This window comes from Leuresthes tenuis, unplaced genomic scaffold, assembly GCF_036924035.1.
Source record: "Leuresthes tenuis unplaced genomic scaffold, fLeuTen1.0.hap1 SCAF_15, whole genome shotgun sequence".
NCBI classification, from domain to species: domain Eukaryota; kingdom Metazoa; phylum Chordata; class Actinopteri; order Atheriniformes; family Atherinopsidae; genus Leuresthes; species Leuresthes tenuis.
Window position 1 is genome coordinate 25,131,685 of NW_027325369.1, and position 21,646 is coordinate 25,153,330.

General features: G+C 41.8%; 1 protein-coding gene across 2 annotated transcripts in view; it reads right to left on the reverse strand.

The window, feature by feature from the left end:
* Window positions 1–1,673: 1,673 nt before the first annotated feature.
* LOC140270730 (pleckstrin homology domain-containing family G member 3) overlaps window positions 1,674–21,646 on the reverse strand; it is a 31,063-nt gene continuing 11,090 nt past the window's right edge. The window contains exons 3-19 of one of the 2 annotated variants that reach the window (XM_072365928.1): window positions 15,849–16,390; window positions 13,286–13,386; window positions 11,786–11,855; window positions 11,644–11,690; window positions 11,403–11,553; window positions 11,038–11,169; window positions 10,310–10,492; window positions 10,116–10,208; window positions 8,659–8,745; window positions 8,537–8,567; window positions 8,197–8,298; window positions 7,973–8,005; window positions 7,172–7,182; window positions 6,443–6,805; window positions 5,596–5,712; window positions 3,227–4,670; window positions 1,674–3,102 (exon numbers count right to left, since the gene is read on the reverse strand). In XM_072365928.1, the coding sequence (XP_072222029.1) occupies window positions 2,465–3,102; window positions 3,227–4,670; window positions 5,596–5,712; window positions 6,443–6,805; window positions 7,172–7,182; window positions 7,973–8,005; window positions 8,197–8,298; window positions 8,537–8,567; window positions 8,659–8,745; window positions 10,116–10,208; window positions 10,310–10,492; window positions 11,038–11,169; window positions 11,403–11,553; window positions 11,644–11,690; window positions 11,786–11,855; window positions 13,286–13,386; window positions 15,849–16,390 (4,145 nt within the window). In that variant the 3' untranslated portion in view covers window positions 1,674–2,464. Of the gene's footprint in view, window positions 3,103–3,226; window positions 4,671–5,595; window positions 5,713–6,442; window positions 6,806–7,171; window positions 7,183–7,961; window positions 8,006–8,196; window positions 8,299–8,536; window positions 8,568–8,658; window positions 8,746–10,115; window positions 10,209–10,309; window positions 10,493–11,037; window positions 11,170–11,402; window positions 11,554–11,643; window positions 11,691–11,785; window positions 11,856–13,285; window positions 13,387–15,848; window positions 16,391–21,646 lie in introns of both variants that reach the window. The other variant, XM_072365927.1, reaches the window with a different exon arrangement.

The following is a 21,646-nucleotide window of genomic DNA, read 5'->3' on the forward strand; positions in this document are numbered from 1 at the left end:
GGAAACACGGAGTCGGAATGACGCCTTTAGTTTGAAATATGGTACTTCAGATTTCCGCTGACAGCCTGTAACAGACAAATGTCTGTTACTTTACGCAGGTTTTCAAAGCACGGCGCTCTGTAACCGGAGGGCGCGCATGCTGCTCTGTGCGACCATTTCAAATAAAACCCAACTAACACAGATGAGTAAAGACACTCCAAAAGGTCCAACCTTGTGGAAGCACCACTCCAGACTGATTTTATGCTTTCATATAGCTGATTTAGTTTAAACCACAGCGGTCTGTTTGACCTCTCCAAAGTATGCAACTCCTCGAATAACAAATTAAATATTTGAATAGATACGCTCCGTTGACACTGGCTTGACTTCACAATAGTCTGGGCTCCCATATAAAGGTTCATATTTAGAATAAGACAAAAATTAAACATGTGTTCTCAAATAATGTTTTTCTTTACATTCCAAATCACCCCATCTGCAAGTTTTAAATCTCAAGGCTTAAAAAAAAAAATCGATATTTGGCATTTGATGGTGACAAATCAGCGTTAATATTTTAAGTAATTGTCAGTTTACGTTCTTCATGCTTGTGATGTATGCAAGGGAGCTACCATTGTGTACGTTTTTTGTTAATCAGTTTCAGATATTTGCAAGCTGTATATACACAAGCTTTCCTTACATAATTAATTTCTTATATAAATAGGAAAAGCAATGAAGTATTAAGACCAGGAATCTGCAGAAGTGTTATTCTGAAGATTTATTCATATCTTATTTTCATTTTCAGTTTAAATGTTTTGGCATCTCTGTTGATGGAGTTGATGGAGTAGAAAGGGAACCCATCTCCACAAGCCATGAAGTTAAATAAGACTAAATGCTGATAAAGACGGTATCGTTTTTGGTTTTACAATTTAAGAGTGAGTGAGGGAAAAAAAATGAAAGCAGCATCATGCAAAAGTTTGGGCATTCAAAGAGATTTGAACTCTCAGATCAGACCAAGACCTCATTCATTTTGTTAGAGCTGGGGCTTGCTCGCAGTCACAGCTAGAAAAGGTCTGCTGATGCAAAAGCAACAATCAAATGGTATTTTATAGGAACAGTGGAGGTCTATTGAAGTTTGGAAGATGGAGAAAACTTTCCAAAAGTCTTGCTCATAGGATCAAGAGGTTTTATATACTGGAGTGGTTGTACACTGTACTACAACTGCTGAAGACAAAATAGAACTTTTTGGAAACAAAGAGCAAATACATGCCTGTATAAACTACCTCCGGGGGTGAAAGTTAAAGGTTTCATTGTGGCCCTCACAGTCCCCCGACCTAAACATAAACAAAAGTCTGGGAACAGAAGAGCAGAGCATGTAAGGAGCCTCACAGAACTAGCAGCCTTTCACAGGAAGAGCAAATAAAATTCCCCCCACTGAGAGCCGAGAGGCTCTTTCTGCTATAAAAATGAGCTGTAATACATGTAAAAGATGATTTTGAAAAGTGTGTCATCTTTAATTTTATGGCTTTTGGAAATTAGGTCACCTTTTACATTTAGTTTCCACTCTCCTTGAATTGATTTACTTGATGTAACAAGATGGCCGTCTTAGAATTTGTTGATTTAACAAAACTGACCCCCCTTGAATCAGAATAGACATGGACACAGAATTCAATATCGAGTAACCAAGCACTAGCAAAGAGTACTTGTGGAAACTTACCATTTCTATTTTTATTGAAATTATGTGAAGCTGCACATATGAAACAATGTATATCCTGCAGCTGTAAAGTAAAAAGGGGTTGCCGTTAGTTCAGTATTTGTACAGTTAAACTGACCCAAATATACAGTTTTATAAATAATGTTCAAGAAAATGTACAACTTACAGAGAAAAATAAAGCTCCAGTGATGTTTAAAGACAGCTTTAGAAGCAGCTAAAGTAAATGTGGAAGCAAATTATCATCTCTTTGAGCATCAAAACCAACAAATGTTTAAAGGCAACCCTCTTTGGTAAATGGACAGAGACTTTTCTAACAGCTGAACTCTATGATGAGACTTTAGTTCCCATTTTCCCTTTAATCTCTGCTGACAGTTTGCGTGGTTATTGATCGTAGTGCTATAGTGACCATAGCAACGAACAGTCGGGCAGGAACCAAATACATGGATGCAGTAATAAAGCATTACTTAATTTTCATTTGATATGTAGGGTCATACACATATTTCTACTTAATTCTAGTACTGTGCAGACAAATACCCAGTGTAGAAATATTGCAATACATCTTTTTTACCTTACCAATAACATCCCTTTTATGTTACACTGGAGCTACTGTCATCACCTATTGTCCTCTGTACTAAAAACTGTGCAGATAGCAAGTAGCTTTCCTTTGAGGGATATAACCTTAGAGTGAATGTTGACAAGCATCATTATGTTTCCATGCACCATTTCCTGACATTAAAGATGTACAAAAAAAAAAAAGAAAAAAAAAAAGGCCCACGTTCATCAGCTAGTACTTAGGCTCTGGAACTTCTCCCGTAAACTTTTAACAAGATTACTTTCTGAGGCCTTCCCTGAGGTCTGAAAAGCAGACTTTGCACTGTCCTCCGGGAGGAGGCTGTCCTCATCTTGGAGTCTCCCAGTTGGACTGACAGCCCGCACAGGCTCCTGAAGGTTTTGCACTTCATGGAGGGGTAGAGACCCGAGCATGTTGTCCAAAGAGCTCCATCTACACAGCAGGGAATGTGTCTGGTGCTGAGGCCGGTCCTCTACCACGGGACACTTTTCCTTCTGTAACGTTTCAGACTGCTTTCCACAGCAGTCTGTCAGAGCATTGTGAAGATCTGTGGAGCTGTCGTACCTGTGAGAGCAACCATTACATCTGTTCATGCAGCACTCCGCCATCCCATTTGGTTCTGTGCAGACGCAGGCTGTTCTGGGAGAGTGGGAGGTCTCGGTGTATTTGGAACGCAGCTCCTGAACGTCTGGCCAGTAGAAGGGCTCTGACTGTGGGCTCTGTGGGCAGGTAATCGTGCTCTGAGAGCTGGTTTCAGAACTGGGGGTCTGGACTGGACTTGGAGACTGAACCTCATGGATGACCGCCTGATCACTGAGATTTAAGGGCAATCTCAGGTTGGGCTGACCTGCATACATTTGCAAAAACAGACAAACATACAAAGAAAGATTTTTAGTCCTCTCCATACTTAAAATAATGTGATTGGTTACAGCAAGATAAACCAATATGGGAATCATTTGGACCCTGTTTACCTCTTTTCCTCATCTTCTCCTCATGGACAGCAGGCATATTCTTGGGGCCTTCTTGATTGGCTGTTTGTCGGTTTCTCTGCCACACCATAGGTCTGTTATTCTTGATGCGCTGGCTGTATTGACGAGCCAGCTGAAATACCTTGCTTTTCATCTTGCCCATGTCATGTAGGATCTGATCTTCTTCCATGCCGGTGCGGAAGTTAATTACCTTGGGGGGATTACTAGGATTGAAATGGTTGTTCTCTTGAACAGAGTTCCTGTGTGGCTTAGAATCCAGACCTGACTTCTCCTCTTCTGTCGGAGAGCTCGAGGTAGGTGATGACATGGAGGAAATATCTGAGACAGTGCTCATTTCAGATTCTTCTAAAATCTGAGGTGGTTGCTTACTGGTTTTAACATGTGAAGTGTTTGAGCTGAAATCCTGTAGAACTTCTAATCTTGAGCCATTAACTTTCTCCTCTGCAGTGTCCTGGACTTCCTGGCTCTCCTCCTCAGCTTCCATGACTTGCCAAACCTTGAGCATTTCGGATGAAGGTCTGAACTCCTCTTCTGCTGCAGCATCTGTGACGCTTTGAGATCTAGCCTTGGCTTCAAACAATCTATGTGGTTCAGTTTTTTTGTAATTTCCAGTGTTTTGACTCTTTTCCAATCCAGGAAGGTCAAACACAGACCAAGAGGTCGGCCTGTTTCGAGAGAGGCCTTTCCTGCAGACTGGACTAACCTTCTCCTGAGGAATACTGTTAAGTTGTCGACTCAGGTGCCTCACCAGACCAGCTGGAATATAGGACAGACTTTCCCTGCGCTTGATGCTAAAGTTGGCATCCTGGTCCTCAGCGTGATCGTAGTATTGTCTGATTTTATGAATAAGGAGGCGATCTTGCTTGGAGAGAGTGGACCTTTGTTCCCCTTCGCTCAGATCAGGCACATGCACAACAACTGATGGACTAGCCTCTGAGTTCTCTGGTGGCTCTGATGAAGAAGTGGCCATCTTTTGAGTCTGTTTTTCCAAATCCATGATGGCTGAGGGGCTTTGAGAGGCGTCATTATCTACTGGCGGTGAAGGGCATGCGACGGAACCAAGGTCCTCGGAAAAAAGACTGCTCCGCCTGGACAGGCTGCTGATGAAGTGCTCAGCTATCGCACTCGCCTGGTCCAACACAGAGGAAGGCAGGATGCTTTTATGATCTGAAAGCACCTCCTCGTCCTCCTCTGACAGTTCATTTGTCAGTACACTGTTGTCTTTCACCTGGAGACCAGAGGAATCACTTCCTCTCTCTTCTTCCTCACCAGTTTCTCCAGAGGTATCCAGAGTTTCTGAGGTGTTGGCTTCTTGTTCAGAGGGGGTCACAGGAGACTCTGCGCACTGGGGGGATTCCACTCCCAGCTGGTTGCTCTTTACCACTTGAGGGACACAGTCTAAAATGCCAGCCTCCTGCACACTGACCTGAAACATGATAAGAGTGTTTGCAAAGTGGAATGTAATGAGTAAAAACACATTCTAATAACAAGCACTCTCCATCCCTCATTAGCTTAATGGTCCTTTTCAAAGTCATCTTGCCGGTTTAATCTGAAGCATCCACAATTTATGCTGCATGTCTTTTATCTTATTAGGTCCACTTGAGTTGTATTACAGTGACCCATTTCTCTGTGTATTATCTAAGTGTGGTACAAACTGAACAGGCACGTCGATGCCATTAGCAGTCTGTTGCTGCTGGCTCTTACTGAACCATCAACGTTATCCTTGATGAGTTCAGATGTGATGTCTGTGGCTCTACATGTGTTCATCTTGCAGATATCACCCTAGTCTGCCATTAATCTAAATTTGTGTTCAGGAGTTTCCAGCTCTTCTGGAGTGCCTGTAAATTGCAAAAAGTGCAGGCTGGAGCTGTGTGGCAGAGATAAGGTTAGGAAGAATAACAGCCTACACTCCACATAGATGCAGAAGCTCCTTGTAGCTGGGCTCCGAATCAAATGTTGCCTTTTTCTCAGTGGGGGTACCGAGCACATGAAAACACTCTGTATGTGGCAATTTCAATTTCCAGGACTATAAATATACAGCAAGCAGGCATGATTCAAATACACCACAGACATGTCAAAGGGCGCCTATTTGGTAGGAATCTAATTTTTAAGTCCACTGTAGAATTGAATCAGCAAGCCCTCATTCACTGAGAGATAACAACAGCAGCAGAAACACTGAAAGAGTCTCATTCGAATTATACAACCTCTCCAAAATGGGCTTAGCAACAATGGTGAGCATAGCAGGGTATTTTTTAACAGAGCGAATACATGTCACACGTGGCCTCAGAAATGCATGTGAAAAGGACGCTAAGAGGATGCGTGTATTAAAATCATCAGGCTTTTTAAAGTACCTGTGTGCCGAGAGTTTCTTCCTCGGCAACATTCCCATTGCTTCCCTCCTGCCTACAGTCTTCTTCCTTGTCTATTGGTGCACTTCTCAGCTCAGCAGTATCTCTGTTCTGATCATCCTAAAAGGAGAAAAACACATCATCAAATTTAGTTTTTTTTTTGTCAATATCCTCTGTGGATACACGCTATGAAATTAAAATCTTCCTTCAAATGATGCACATTTATTCATATTCAGAGAGAGTTCTATTACAACAATTAAAACAGACAAAGGCTTTCCATTTATGAAAATTCAGAGGGATGGGGGGTATTAGCAAATATGATTATCAAAGAGCAAAGGTCGTGCTATCAGAAGGATATTTAATTAGACGGCTGCATTAACCTTTGAAGTCAAACATTTAGCAGAGTATATCTAGCCAATTGATCTCATGCAAATTCAGACATGGTCTCATCAACGTCAGCTTCAACATCAATCATGTCCCAAAACACACTGTTATCACACACAACACACTGTAATTCTGATGGGATGCACATATACAGTCCATGCATAGTGGGATCACCTGAACTCCAAAAAATACAAGCAAAGACATGCACGAGTTTCAGTTTCACCCATACATTTGACAAAATTCACTGTTAGCAGTCTCAGAATTCCTTCCATGCACTTCATGAATTTGACCTTAGGTAAAAGTGGACAATAGTGTTAGTACAAGGTTCTGTTCATAAAGAAATAACCAAAAAAATAAAAAAAAGGAGGATGAGAGCCTGTGCGGAGGAAAGAGTGGCGTATTGGTATTAGTGAGCTGGTGGAATAGAGCAGGAAATGGGAGACCCGTGGGTGGCAGAAACCCTCACCGTTGTCAAGTGAGTAGAAAGCAAAGCCCTGGCTCTATAGTGCCAGCAGGAGATGGCTGCCAGCACTGAACTGGCAAAGTCGGCTACCTGGTCGTCTCCCATCAGTATATCTTCCTTGTAACTGTCCCCCTCCTCCTCCTCTGCCTTCTCCTGCTCGAGCCCCCCTTCACTGGGAGGAGAGCCCAGCTTAGAGTCACTGTCAGTAGGACTTAGCTGCTCCAGAGAGTTCGCTCTGGGAATTAGCTCCTCCACACAAGGCCTCTCTGCCTGGGGCTCGCCTAGACTGGACGTCAGTGTACTGACACTAGTGGCCGGCTGGAGGGAGCACCTATCTCCCAGCAGTGCACCCTCACTGTCTGCGTGCTGTAGCGTGAAGTCATAGACATGTGGTTTGTTATTGCAATGCCAGTGCTAGAGCCATGTTGTGACAGCAAGGCTGTAAATGGAATGAAATCACCAAAAAGCAGCTTTAGCTCTGAGTGAGATATGATTTTTGCAGCACAGGGAAAGTTAAAGTTTGTTCTTTAAGGATTAGCCATGGACTTCAATTTTTAGTTGAGTTTTCTTTTTTTTTTCTTATTGAAATTTCACATTTGAGCTGCGAAGTCAAAACTGAATAAATCATATCTCACCACAGCTCAATAACCTCAATAAAGTGCTTTACTATGAGTGACTGGAAAAAGCTTATCGAGGCTTAATGGAAGACTAAGTCAGATTACATACACTTACCTTCAAAACAGCTGCACGGTGAACAAAGATAAAGAGGAAGGGGTAGAGAGAGAAAAAATTAGACTGTCAATAACATTGGAAGAAAATGTGCTCAAGTCAAATATCGTGCAACAGAATAACCTGAATATCACATGCATTTTGTTCAGTTACAGTCAGTCTCTGCCTCTACAAACAGGCACCGAGTGCAGCAGCCGCTGGTCTGGCTCAGACTCAAGGGAGGGCCTGTGATTAGGTAAATACCGATAAGAAGCATCTTGTTCTCAGAGGCTCAAACTAGACGTGATGCAATTATACAGGCTGTGATGACCCACTACCTCACCCAGATGAGAAGGTTGACATGAAAATTGCTTCCTCATTAAATTGGTTTGAAAATTGATCTGGACAGGGAGTGAGGAAGAGCAGGGGACAAGCCTACTGAGCTTTGCTCTCGTTATGGCCAATCAATGCCGACAGGAAGACTCTCAGATCTGAGCACACGGCTGAATTTGACTACCGAAAAGAGCCTGTGTATGACAAAGGCTTCGACCAAAGTAGCATATAATTAACTTCATTATGGGGGAGGTGGAGTGGGAGTGATTGTGTGCATCCATTGATCTGTTTTCCAGGTGTCTTTGAAGGAGAACAAAGCATAAGTTCAATGGAGACATGAACAGCTCTTATCCATCAGTGAAATAACCTTAGTGGCTGGGAGCTGCTGTATAACTGGACAGGAGCCAGATTGTGGCTCAAACTGAAGCATCGTTAATTTATCTGCCCCTTTGTCTTCTAATAATAGAAACAAAAACATCACGATGTACCAACCTTTTGTGCTCCTTATGATTTGTTTTGCTGGCTCTGTAAAAAATATAAAAGATAAAAACTGATGAACTCCTAAGATCAATCTGTGTGTAAATATAACTGTAATGATTGAAAAAAACTACTCCATTAATCTTGGATATTTCTGAATTCACTCTGTAAATGTTACAAGGAGGAAGAGAGACATTCTTTTTCTATGAAGTACTGCAAGATGAATAGGGGCCTTTTACCCGATCTCCTCCTCCCATTTCGTCCTCCATGATGGAAGTCGTCAGCCTGGCAGCACTCCGCTTTCATCATCCTCTCAGGACTATACTGGTACTTCCCCGGATCTGAGAAGCGGAAGGATACATCATCACAATCAGAGCTGCAATTACAAAAAAAGTATTTTCTCCGCATAGACTGATGAATGAGTTAAAAAGCTAAGCCTTCTTGGCAAAATAAACGGCAGTCCATAATTTCCACTGAAAATTAACTACTATTCTCTTTCATTAGTAGCATCTTCGGTTGCTGTGGCAACGGTTAAATTGGGCCTGGTATTAAAAGAGATGCTCTTTTTGCAACACTTACAGTTTGCATTGTCCACAGCGGTGTCTATTGCCTTGAAAGAAAAAAAAAAAAAACTTGGTTTAATCAAGGCTCATCTTCAGAGGGAAATGAGGGAGAAATGCTCTGTGAAGGATGACGCTTACCTTCTGTGGCACGATGGTGTTGTGATTCTCAAGAATGAGCCTCTTGATGTGATGGGCCCAGAGTCGCTTCTCTTCTACAGACTTGGCCTGAAACAAGAGGCACTTCTTCTTTTAAAAAGAGTCATTCACATTCAGATACACCAAGTACACAATCACAGCAGAAAAAGCCCTAAAAGATTGGCTTTCAGCAATGTCAGTTTAATACATTTGAATGCCCAATCTTAGAAAATGCACACGAATTTTAGAACCCGTTTTTATTTTTATCAGCTCTCCTTTAGCTTTAAGGACAGCAGTTCTTGAGCTGTGCAAAGGTTGGCACTCTGTATCAGTATAATCTGAAAATGTTCCCGAGTATCCTGTGATGTCAGGAAAGCCTGGCTTTCTCAGTCTTATAGTGACCCATAAACATCTATTACAGTCAGCTCTAAAGTCTTCTTTAATTTTAAAGTATTTGAGCTGTGTTTGGCCTCATAATCCCTCTCTTTGTGTGTGATGCAGTGTTGCGTTATTCTCTGGCAGTTTGGCTCCTTGCTAACACCCCTCTGTAACAGCCACAAATCTCTAACTGGGATGATTTGACAAACAGGACTTTTTTTTCTCCACCATCCACTGTGAAATGCTGGCATGTCTTAGCCAACCTAAAGTGTTTGACCAGTGTTTGTCTCCTCTCCTACTGAGAAGCTTAGACGCCTTTCCTCCGAGACCACAGGATTCAAGACAGGATTCTTTTTTTAAGAAAATCATCATTTGTTGCATTTCTGTCAATGTCAACATTTTGATCCTCTCATGGTGTGTTCGCGTTTGGGTTACCTGACGAGACATTGGATACAATGGATCCGGTTTCCGGTTAATTTAATAATTTACTAAAGGAGATGCCAAATCTGGTCAGAGATGGCCAGAGCGAATAGGTTTTACTGCACTACCGATAGACTGAGTCGATCCGAACTGAGTCACTTAAACTTCTGCTGGTGTTGTCTCGCTGAACAAGGAGATTTTGTCCACGTCATTATTTGCTAAGCCTAGCCGTCTTTTGGCAGAGAGTCTAGTAAAAGATCAATGACAACATAAGTGTATGTGCTGATTTCACCTCTGCTTTTAGCCCTCTGAAAAGTTCAAAAGCATCTGAACCAAATGTAGTTGTAGAGGGCTATGTGCTGCCCCCATAGAAACCTTCACTTTAGCCAGGAGCCGATTCTGAAAAGCTCTTTCTTGTTCAGGATAACAAACTGATTGTTTAACAGATTACCAAGAATATTGCAGAAAAGTAACTGTTTCCTGTTAGATTAAGATGAAAGCACGGTAGATTATTGATTCTTTTTTTATATCAGACTTTTGAACTGTGCTGCTTATGGAGCATGACTAAAACCCATTAAGATATGGACAAATCAAGCTCGTTGCATGTTTAAGTGAGCAAAATAATTCAGTGTTGTTTGACATAAAGGTCACATTGTGGTTACCTGCACTGTATGAGGCTGCTTGGGACGCTTGAAATGAATAACACTGAAGAGCAGGGGATCCTTGGCACTGTCAAGTAGCATTAAGGTGGAGCACTGCAACCACAAAGAAAAACCATGTGTGGCCTCATGATACAATTCACACAGTTATCTTTTTCTGCTTTTAAAACGTAGGAAATTATGTTTAAAAGTCATACCGATATATGGATCTTGTAGACATAGTGTTCCGCTCTTTTCTTTGTAATGAGAAGCATCTTTTCGAAGAGGAAAAGTGTGCGGGTGTTTTTTGCCCTCAGCACATGAAAGGTGCCCTCCAGCACCAGCTCCCCATATGTGGTCAGGTCAGGACCCTTCCAGTTGATCAGAAGAGACTGTATCTCCTATAGATGAACATGAAAGCACAGTCCCTTACAAACACAGACGCTCCCTGTCCGTTCACAAAAATAACATTTACGAGAGCTGCCATTTGTAATACTAATGCAACACCTGTACAAAAGGGAACCTGTGACACAAACCACCCACTCAATCTTTCTGAATCACTTCAATTGAAGAAACCATTTAAGTCTAAAGCAAACTCTATGCAATTATGGATTTTTGTTGGGCAATACCTAGATAGAGACACTCAGAAAACTGGAGCTTTAACATACAAGTTCATGCAAGAGATGAAAGTTGCAGAAGGCTGCCTTGTTGAGAAAAGCAAATAGTGTTGAATGAATCGATGAGAAAATTACTGCGAGCCCTCCAGTCGCACAGCAGAGAAGACAGAGTTGCAGTGGCATTGCACAACATAAAACAAAAGTCTCTGAAGAGTGGGGGCACAGGGATACTGTTCTGTTTATCATTATGACCTGAGGCACCGTCTGGATATGAACTCAGGCATACTCAGAAATGCATAAGGTGTGCACGCGAGGCAGAGCTATCTGACCTGAACTCTGACGGCATGTTCGTGTTTCCTCTTCATATCGTTGATGTACCAGGCCACTCCTGTCATGGTGTCTATGGCCTCCTGAACGACCTCATAGCCCTCCTCGTCGGAGTCAAAGTGCTTTGCAATTTCCTGTAAAAGATATCCAGTAGTCACGTCTTTCCAGGGCTTCTCCACGTTTTTGTTTTTTTTTGCGAAATATCATATTCATTCATTTTAGCCTTTACAGACATAATAATTAATTAATTTAATCAAGCTAATCCAGAACTGTTAAGGACACTGAGTTACATGTTAATAACGGAGTTGTAAATGTGTCACGGCAGTATTTCTGTTGAACGAACATGACCCCCGAGGATGATCTGTACCTGAAGTAGCAGGTGATATTTCAGGATCCTCTGAACTGGCTTCAGTAGGTAGGAGCCCAAAGGGAGAGAGCGCTTCAAAACAGCTTGCCGATCCCTGAAGAACTTGGCTAAAGTTTTACTCCTCATGCAGTTGGTAAGTGTTGCTACTGAGCTGCAGAGAGCAAACATAAGCTCATTCAAGCAGGTTACATTAGTGATTAAATGAAAACGGACAGAAAAAAGACAATCTAGTAATACTTACTTGGGATAGTTGTTGCAGTACTGGGTGTAGATTTCAAAGTATTCACTCTGGAGGAAACACAAATCAGGCATCTCTAATGTGCATTTTCTGTTGACAGGCTAAAGTGGTTGTAGTTAAGAATGTGGATGATGGTTTACCTTACCTTGTTTACGAAGCACTGAGCGATAGCCACAGGGTCGTTCTCACACATGTCCAAGGACTGCAGCAGTTCGCTGAAATGCAACAATAAAGTGAAAGAGTAAGGACAGGTAATAATGCTAAAGCTGCAATATGCCACGAAGGAGGAAAGAAAGCAGGAAAGGCTGGCTGGAACCACAAATATATACTCACCCACGGCACAGATTTAGTTTAAAACGTATATTTTTCTAGCGCTGTTATTAAGACCGCCAGTAGAGGGCGCCATACACACTTAAATAACGGCATTTGCTCATGTTTGTACTGAGAACATGTATCATATTTGTAATTCTCCAAGCCTACAGTCGCATCAAAAATCAGTTTCATTCAGAGTTTGAGAAGCAAAAACCTGTGAGTGTCACATTCATTAACATCGTAAAGCATTTCAAAATTCAGATCAAAGACAGGGTGGCCTGACTGTAACAGATAACAAACAGATGTGCCAGCATACACAATGAGAAATGCATTGGTGTTGATATTGATTATGGACACAGCGCTTGTTCATACAGTGCGATTGCATGGTCAACAATATTCATAGATGGGAGAGGGTTAAGTGTGACAAGGAAATACAGTTTGAGGATGAAAGATGGAAGCAAGATTCTTTAACAATTTTGGTCAATGTCAAAGTCTAAGTTAATAACAAAGTACTGGAAACTCATAAGCTGGTAAAGCCAAGCATGGGGTTAATATAAAGCAAAGTAAATATAAGAATATCATGTACCCTCTGTAGCGTATGGTACGAACTGTAAACTTTCAACACATCTCTGGTTTCCCCTGGGAAGAGTCCAACAAACTCTGTTCCAAAAGTAAGTAAACATGGGGCACCAGTTCACCGGCTGATACAAGGATTTCATCACCAGAACGTTGCTACATAAAGAGAGAGGAGAGAAAAAGCCTTCTCTCTGAAAACGACACCGTATGGACCTTTTAACCCAAAAATGTGTCATTATATTGTCCTCGCTCAGAAACAGTTGGTTAGAATGTCATAAAAGAGGAACAACTAATTCAGTTTTCCCCATGTTGTTGCTTCAGAGCTGTTTGATAGCTTTGGCGTTACCACAAAGGGGACAAGAATGTTAATGTGTGTATTGGCAAGCAGCACATTCAGCAATGAGGGCTTGCTGACATCAGATGATGAAATGTAAAGCCAGCTGCATCAATACTTCCTATAGCTTTCAAATATTTGCAACAGTGTTTTTACTGTGGCGAGTTGTTTCTCCCTGCATTCACTTCGAGTCACTCAACATAAGAGGGTGGTCAAGCATCATCCATTCTGAACTTTCACGATATGCTCCATTATCGAACAGCAACAATTTATATACGGACCTACATCAAAGTCAATAAAAACAGGAGCAAAAGGAAGTTTTCTGGATAAATTCTCACTTCTTCTGCAAAAATCCAAGAAAAGAACCTTCAGAACAGTACTTAGGGCTGGTGATGGTTTCTGCATCTGGAGGGATGTTTTTACCTGTTGAACTCATAGATGTCCTCTATGTTTCCAAAAAGGGCGCTCACTTGCTCAGGCCGTACGGGAAGGTTGCTGGTATCGATAATGTGTGCCAAATAGTCCTGAAAGAACAATAAAGAGATGGAGTTATACTTAAAAGCTCACGCGAGCATTTTCAAATTCCCTCCAGGAGAGGGAGCATGTTTATAGAGAAACAATTGGTGCCATGAATCTCTCTCTTGGCATCTGCAATGAGTGAGGTTTCTCACTTGACGGCTGGATTGTCCAGTTACTGTGATATAATGTGGATAAAACAGACAGGTGTTGCATCTGTATTTTGGGACATTCCTGAAAAAACAACATGGTTCAATGACAAGTTAGTTGTGTGACGATTAAAAGAGCCTTTTAAGGATTTGTTCCACGCACCAGGGAAGAGTTCGACTTTCTGTGGGAGGCTTTGCAGTATCCAGACAAATAAAATCTGCAGTCTGATTCCCTCTCAAAGCTCGACTCCCACTGGAGCTCAGACGTATACCAGAAGGCAAAAATGTCAACAAAAAACAAACTCCAAAGCCAAACATGCCAACATCTGGATGAGTCCCAGCTGATTTGGTCAATTACACACTCATGTGGCATACAAACAACACCAAAAAAGTAAAGGAGCCGGTTAAAGAGGGACAAACAGACACACAAGCAGCAGTTAAATAAAGAGTAAACACACACACACTCACTCACCCTCCCAGATAATGTGGTGCAAATGCACAAACACACGCATACACTCAGCAGGTCATCATATTACACAACTAAAATCAGCAGCCAGGAGTCAACTGTAACGGTTTTCTTTCGAAAAACTCACTATTTGAGCGACACGACACACACGTGACCTTTAACTTACTGTTAGATTTAATGTGGTGTACGGTGTCTTGTACTTATTAGTGCTACAAGCTGGTCTTTATTATAGAACAGATGGAGCTCGAGGGTTAGAAATCTTACTAAGTAACAAGAATAATCAAGTCTCTCAAGAGTACAACAAGCACTGGTAACAACCTTGTTTAAAAAATGCAGAGCATGATTACTGTGGGTGTGTTCAGGCCAGCTGTTGGTGATGTATTCATGCATGTGAAATCAGCCAGGGTCAAACAGCTGTTGTCAAAACTGTATCCCACGGACAGGCAGCTCTTGATCAAACAGCCACTCATAAGGTCAGTAGTGGAAGCTTTAAATTAATTTACTTTAAAAAAAAAAAAAAAAACAACAATGCCAAATTGAAGGAAGCATTTCACACATCTCTGTCAGATCCACGGCTGGATGTGGAATTAAAATGAACTCCATGGAATCAAAATGACTGAAGCCAGACTGTAGTCATAAAGGGATAGACACTACATCTGTACTCAACCGTGTTCCCACACTATAGCCCAACAGCTCCCCTTTCATCTGCATTATTTCTACAGTTGGTGCAAAGATGGAGGTGTTTGTGTTGGCTGGGAGAGCCTGAGAGCTTGGGCTGGGCTGGAGCTGGAGCTAGCAGCCAGAGCTGTGTGACTGAGGCCAGACCAGGTTGGGCTGCTGTTCTTGTCAACTGAAATAGAAGTCCTTGAAATGTCTGTCAGAAGCAAGTCGTTACTTAAGCAGGACCCGGGGGCAGCACTCACTCCCACAGCAAATGCTAGACGCCAGCACAGTCTGAGACAAGGTGAGGAGGGGTCCTCGCGGCTTTACTGCCAGTCAGTCTCAGAAATGCCTCACATGTTAAAGCCATTAGTGGCTGCAGACTGACTGCTGAGCGCCCCTGCCTCTTTGCTAAACTGAAGGGAAGGGAGGTCTCTCAGTCTGGAAGCTTTTGGCAGACTACAAAGGTAGAAAAAGTGATAAGAAATAAGTGGCCTGTTGCATTGTAAAATAATCATCACTGCCCATTTTTCTCTCTTCACATCTTTTGAGATGATGCTTTTACCGTCTTTAAAAAAAAAGAGATCACAGCCCCAGAGATTAATGTTGTGATAACCCTGCGATGTGTCCCATTTTTTACTGACATGAGCGCTCAATCCATAAGCGCGGGCTACAGGCTGTAAACTTTCACTGCACTGTAAATATACAGAATGGTTTACACAAAACACCAGATCCAGATCATAAACTGCTCGACAGCCTTCACCTTTATGAACTCCAAATCCATAAACAACGCACAGGCAGTCGCCAGATGTCAGGCATACTTTTTTTTTGTTTTTTTTTTTCCATTGGCCGATTTGTTTAGAAATCAGGGAAATCTGAATGAAGCCTTGAATAAAAAAACATTTTAAATAACTGGATGTAATACAAGACTCATTCTGGGTCTTAAACAGCTGCTTGGAACACAGGACACATAATTTGCTCTCAGTAGACTTTGAGTTAAATCTTTGTTGTGGTTTCTGGCAGCCCGCATTCAGTATATCACTTTTAATGAACACAGCAGGCATAATGTCAGAGCTGCATGTGAATCCAAGTCAAATATGTTCTTTGGGCAAACCAATCATCAGCATTCTGGGCACTTAACGGTAACTGAATATTCACTTTGAGTAAAGAATTCACTTTGATTCTGACATCTCACCTCCACGATGCTGCGCAGGTCTTTGACGTACATGCGCTCCGTCTCAATGATCTCCATTACAACACGGTCAACGTAGGTCAGCTTTGGGTTGGACACCATGGTATCAGTGACGACAGGCGAAGTGGGGATATAATGTATTCCACCACTTGCCATTTTGCTGGCAGTGGCGTTGTTGTTGTTCCACTGGTTGCTGATCACCCTGGGCTCCAGCTGGTCCCGCCAGCGCTCTCTGGAACCTGTCATGGTGGGACTCTGGTTTCTGGCCTGCTCTCTGGTGCTTTCTGCTGGGCTCAGTTCCAGGTCTATGTCCTCCTCACTTGGTATGGGAGGTGTGGTGGAGGAAGGAAGGGCCGCTGTGCTTCCAAAAAGGCTGCGACTGTCGCGGGAAGAACCAGAGGATAGGGTGGACACCAGACTCACTGGACGTTCACCCTCTCCGTCCAGTGGCTCCACACATACTTGGCCGTAACAGACTGGGGCCAGATCCACGTTACCCTGGACATGGTCACTGGTGGAGAGGGGTGAGGACAACCGAGGAGATTCTGGGACAGGTGAACAAGAACACAAAAAGAAAGCAGGTGTCAGTATTGGACAAAACTTTATTACCAACATTTTATTGCAATATTAAGATTGAATATATATATATTTTTTTCTCTCATTGGAGACTACTAGAGAGCTACAACTTGATAAAGCAGTAGATAAAGCGTCCATACACTGACTCATCTATAATTCTACTTTGTTGTTTGGGCTAAAAGATCTTAATGGATGAGACACACTTGAGGCAAGTTTCACATGTCAGCATAAAGTATCTTGGATAAAATGCTGTTTTCTAAACAGGGAGTCGTAAACTTGAGCTATGTGCTAATAGCAAGATTCCAGCTGCATGAAGACAACATAAAAGGCACAACTTCAGATAGATAGAAGTCTTTAATTCAAGCTAGAAAAAGACTACCATCCAAGAATCAATAAAAGACAGCTAACAGCCCTGTTTCTACTTCCAGGAAAAGATAACAAGTTGGGCCAAGAGTAAAAAGCCTCCCACAAATCATTACTGACATGGCCTAATTGCAAGACTGCACTTTCTATGGAAAACTCAGACATTTCCTCTTGTTCTCCTGACTAGTGGAGGCTGAACCTTGGAAAAACAGAGCAGGGGAAAACTGATGAGAAGGGAAAAAAAAGGGGTAAGGAGAACAGGAGCTTTGTTTATATGTCTTTATGGAGCTATGTCTGAATTCAAGAGAGATGGAATCCGTATTCAGTTTCACGTGCTTCCTGGCCAGATGGGGAATTTTCCTTAGTAGTGTTTCCTAAATATATGAACTCATAGCATTGTGAGAATGGAGCATTGAGTGGCCACTCTGCAGAGAGCTCCATTTCCTTAAATATTCAAAGGGCAAAGAGGCCAAAACCATTCTGCCAAGCTAAAGAAATGCTGCTTTGTCATTTAGTTTGACTTCAGACTAATAAATGGAAATCAAAGAGGCGCAAACTGTCATTAATCTAATCAGTGGAATATCTCAAGTCGGCAATATTGCCAAGTGGGGATGGAGAGTATAATTTCATGTTGATAGCTTGCAGTTGCACCTTACTGTTTAAATCTACTTGAGCCCCGATGAGCTTTGTACCTAAATGTCATCGTCATTAGATGTGCATCACTGGTCAGTAGTCTGCACAATCTTGTGCAGAAAAGGCAACCACATAATTAATCTTTAATAAGCTGGCCAATTTGACTTATCTCCCAAACACAGATCATGCAACTTTTATGGCTCCTCATTTCAAGAACAACCCAAACACTTTATTGTTACGAAAGAGGCAAGTGGCCACTGTGATTTATGAAGCCTTGAAAACAGTATGATGTTCAGCTGGATGAACTGCCTTTCAGTTCATTCAGATTCACAACACACACACACACACACCTCTTGGCATTCATAAACTTTCCATGAGTCAGTTCTGAGCTCATGATGTTCGCAGTACAGTACTTGCTACACAGTCCGCATGAAAGCTTCTCAGCAGCACAGTTCCCATGCAAAACCTCACTGGGAGAAACAGATGAGCTGGCAAGGATGAGCTGACCACCAGAGAAAGAGTTTACGCTCTGTGACAAATCATAGGGTTCAGGGTGTAAAGGGAGTGTAGCGGTGAGTTATTACACTTACTACACCAACATGAATTTAAAAAAAAACAACTTGCTTTGCTGCATCTGCCTCTACTTTTGGTTTTGAGCTTTGCGGCGTCTGCCATGTGAAACTCTGTTCCTCTTTCCATCACTTCCTCCCACCCAATATCCTTCTATAATAAAACTGCTGTGATGCAGACTGCAGACACTGCCAAGTAAAAAGTAGGAAGAGGAACCAAACAACATGTGCTAAAGATAGCCAAAAAAAACTATAGTTACACACTCTTATACTCTTGCAAAGAATTACTAGTGCAAAAAAGTCATGTGTGGTTGAACTATACCAAAAAGTAAACAGTGGCAGTGTAGGAATATTCCAGACTTATCTGAAGCTCTGAGCACGCACTTAAGTTCAGCACAAGCTCAAATCTGCAGCAGCTTTGACTGACCACTTCAGATACAGACTCTGCAAGCAGGGATTATGTGCAGCTGATACCACACACACCACATGTTTTGGGGGAAAACAGCACTGGTGGACCGAGCACTGCCCATGTTAAAACAGACTGCGCAAAGGAATGCAAATGACTTGTTTATCTCAGACAAGCTGCTCGCCTTGTCCTGTTCAACACAGTGCAAAGTATTTCCAGCCTGCCTGATGCTTCGCACAGAGTTTAAAAGAGGTCATCATCAGTGCAGTCTGCGTCATCTGTGAATTCCACTTAATTACACACAGACCTGTGTTTTTGTTTTGTTTGGTGCAACAGCATCTCTACCACAGGTGCACATATCTAGAACTAATCTCTGCTGCCACAGTGGCAGAGCCATGACCGATTTGATTAGACTGCACTTTTAATTGTGATGCTTTTTTCTCTTCTTTCCGATCATCACCTCACATTTGGATGTGATCAGGAAAAATCGTTAGTGTGCATCCATAACCACGGCAGAGGCTTCCTCCTTCAGCAACGGAGAGCGACAAAAAAAAAAAAAACAGCCTGTCACAATTATGTTTCATATTTGGTAAAAATTGTTCTTAGAATAAAACTGTAAAGCTCAAAGAGTTTTCTGCAGGGATCTCGGGTCAAACCCACCTCACGAGAGCAGCAAACTCTAATTTAAGTCGCATGATATGGCTACATACCATGATAAGAATTATCAATTGTTCAGTTCTGATTAAGTCCAACCTAACAAAGGTATTCAGGTGAAACGGGCTGACTGTGGCCAGCTGCTGGCCCACTCGGTTGTGATCTGGCATCTCTTTACTTTTGGTGCTTCAAATCAGGTCCAGTAAAGGTTACTAAAGTTAGTCGGATTGTGAGTGTGTGGTTTTGTGCCGTACTGGAAAATCAAACCACATTTGGACAAACAACCGACTATGTGTGTTGACCTGAATAAGAGCAAGATAAACACCAGGTTCAGTCGAAGCAAATGGACTTAGAGCTGCGCGTTTGGGCCAATTTAGAAGTGTGGCTCAAAACCGCGCTTCGTTGTTTTTTTCTGATCTGGATTTGGACCATTACGGAGCTCAATCCTTCCGGCTACCTGGGAAGTGCTACTGGCAGCGACATCTGCCTAATTTACCCAAGCAGGTGAAGCTTTGTTTTAAACCCACACATTTCAAAACCTGTCCAAATATAAAGTTTGAGCATATTTGCATTTAATGACCAACCGCTCATCCTGCCGCTTCCAGAAAGCTGGTGGAGAATGTTAAGTATACAGTATGGACGGTTAATTAAATGGTCCACAGGAAAAAAAGATTCAACCAAGCCTGGACTGTGATTTTCACATTCACACCCTACAATTTCACAAAGTATTCTACCACAGCGAAACAACGCTCCCCTTTGTTACAGTTATATATCAATGCAATTGTTAACTTAAACCCATAACCATTAACCAAGTCAAGGGTAAAGAGGTAGTATAGTATTTGGACCCCATTTAAGCTTAATAACACACAATCCTAATTCAAAGTCTTTTTAGAATTAAAGCCGTTAGCAAGTCTAATTCTACGAGATTATCATAGAAAATTAGGCTAGAAATGTGTGACTATTAAAAGGAAAATGGTTGGAATTCCAGAAAACTAACCCTCCAACCCTTCATTGTAATTCTTTGAATTCCATTTCCTGACTGATAGGCCATGGTTAACATTTACAGACAAAGGTGTGTTGATGCTGGAAGCATGACCTCCCTATTTATGAGCCTCCCTGAATCCAAATACCCTGAATCAAGTACAGACATAAATACAACTGGTAACCCTTTTATTTTAAAGCTAAGAAAATTGAGGATAAGAAAAAAGGTTAAGAAAAAAGGATAAAACATTATCATTTCTTCATCAAATGAAAAATTAATGAGTTTAAGAGCAAGATTTATGGTAAATGATTCTACTTCATCACTAAAGGCAGACAGTACAGAGGGGTTCGATGACTAATCAGTTTGGAACTCGTAATGTAAAGTCTACCCTTTAGTCTGAGCACATCAGACGGTTAACAATGCTGCCATTTCATAAAGTTGTCTGCCTCTGACATCATGGTAATATGAATGACATGCAGAGCCTAATGGTGTGGTCAAAGAGTTGAATAGAAACACGGAAACAAACACTCCAGCACCTGGTTATTAGCTTTTCAAAAAGGCTGCTGTTACACGCTTGACAGGATGATCTGTCTGAAGTTGCTGATGTATGGAACACAAAGCATTCCTTCATGTAAGAACTTCTCCAGCCTGCGTAAAACAATTTTTGCCTTCTTGCTCAATATCATCTAAGAAATTATATCTTGTTGCAAAACCCCTGCTGACGTGATCAGGTGAACATCAGTGTGGACTATGATAAGCCACAGCACGCAGCTGTGATGCTGGTTGTTAGTTGAACAACCCTGAGATAATGACTCGCTTTTTCTGATCAGTGCATGCAAACCAGCCTCTATGCAGATAATAATGCAAATTCTATAGAAGACGAGCTAAACTTTTCTTTTCTCTGACATCTAGAATTGCCATGTCCACCTAGCCATCTTTTTTTAAACTTTGCTTCGTACTTGGTAGGATGGAAAGCTGCAAGATCTTCTTTATGCTGTATTGCATAACACATCTTCTTGACTGAGAGTAATTATCCAGACATAAACAAGAGTAATGAAGCCAGCTGAAGATCATAGCACAGGCTCCAAACCACCCTGTGGAAATATTTCAAGCATGAACAGATAATAGCAATCTTTATCAAACTGCATTTAAAAAAAAAACAAAAAACTCCCTAAAGCACAGTAGATACACTAATTTACATAATTTCTTCAGGTTTTAATACATAAATCTTAACATACCTTAAGATTGAGGTGACGTTACTTGTCCAAAAGAAGCTCGAAGACTGAGGAAGATTTCTAATCGACCTATTCCCCACTCCAGTGCAATCACTCCGATTCCAAGACTCGACAAGACTTATTATGATAAATGATGAGTGTATACCCTTAGTTATAAAGAGGCTGTCTCCCAAAAAGACACACCAGTATAGCAATTTCAGCTGAACTCACAAGAAGCCCAAGCTTATTCTTGATTTTGCTCATGATAACATCCAGAGTTACTAAAAAGCTCCCTTCTGTGCTACACAGTCTGGCTTGTTTTCTAAGCAAATCAGGTGCAAAGAAACAGGAACAACACAGCCTATATCTATGTTTAGCATGCAAATGCTTATCTGTAAGCTAAT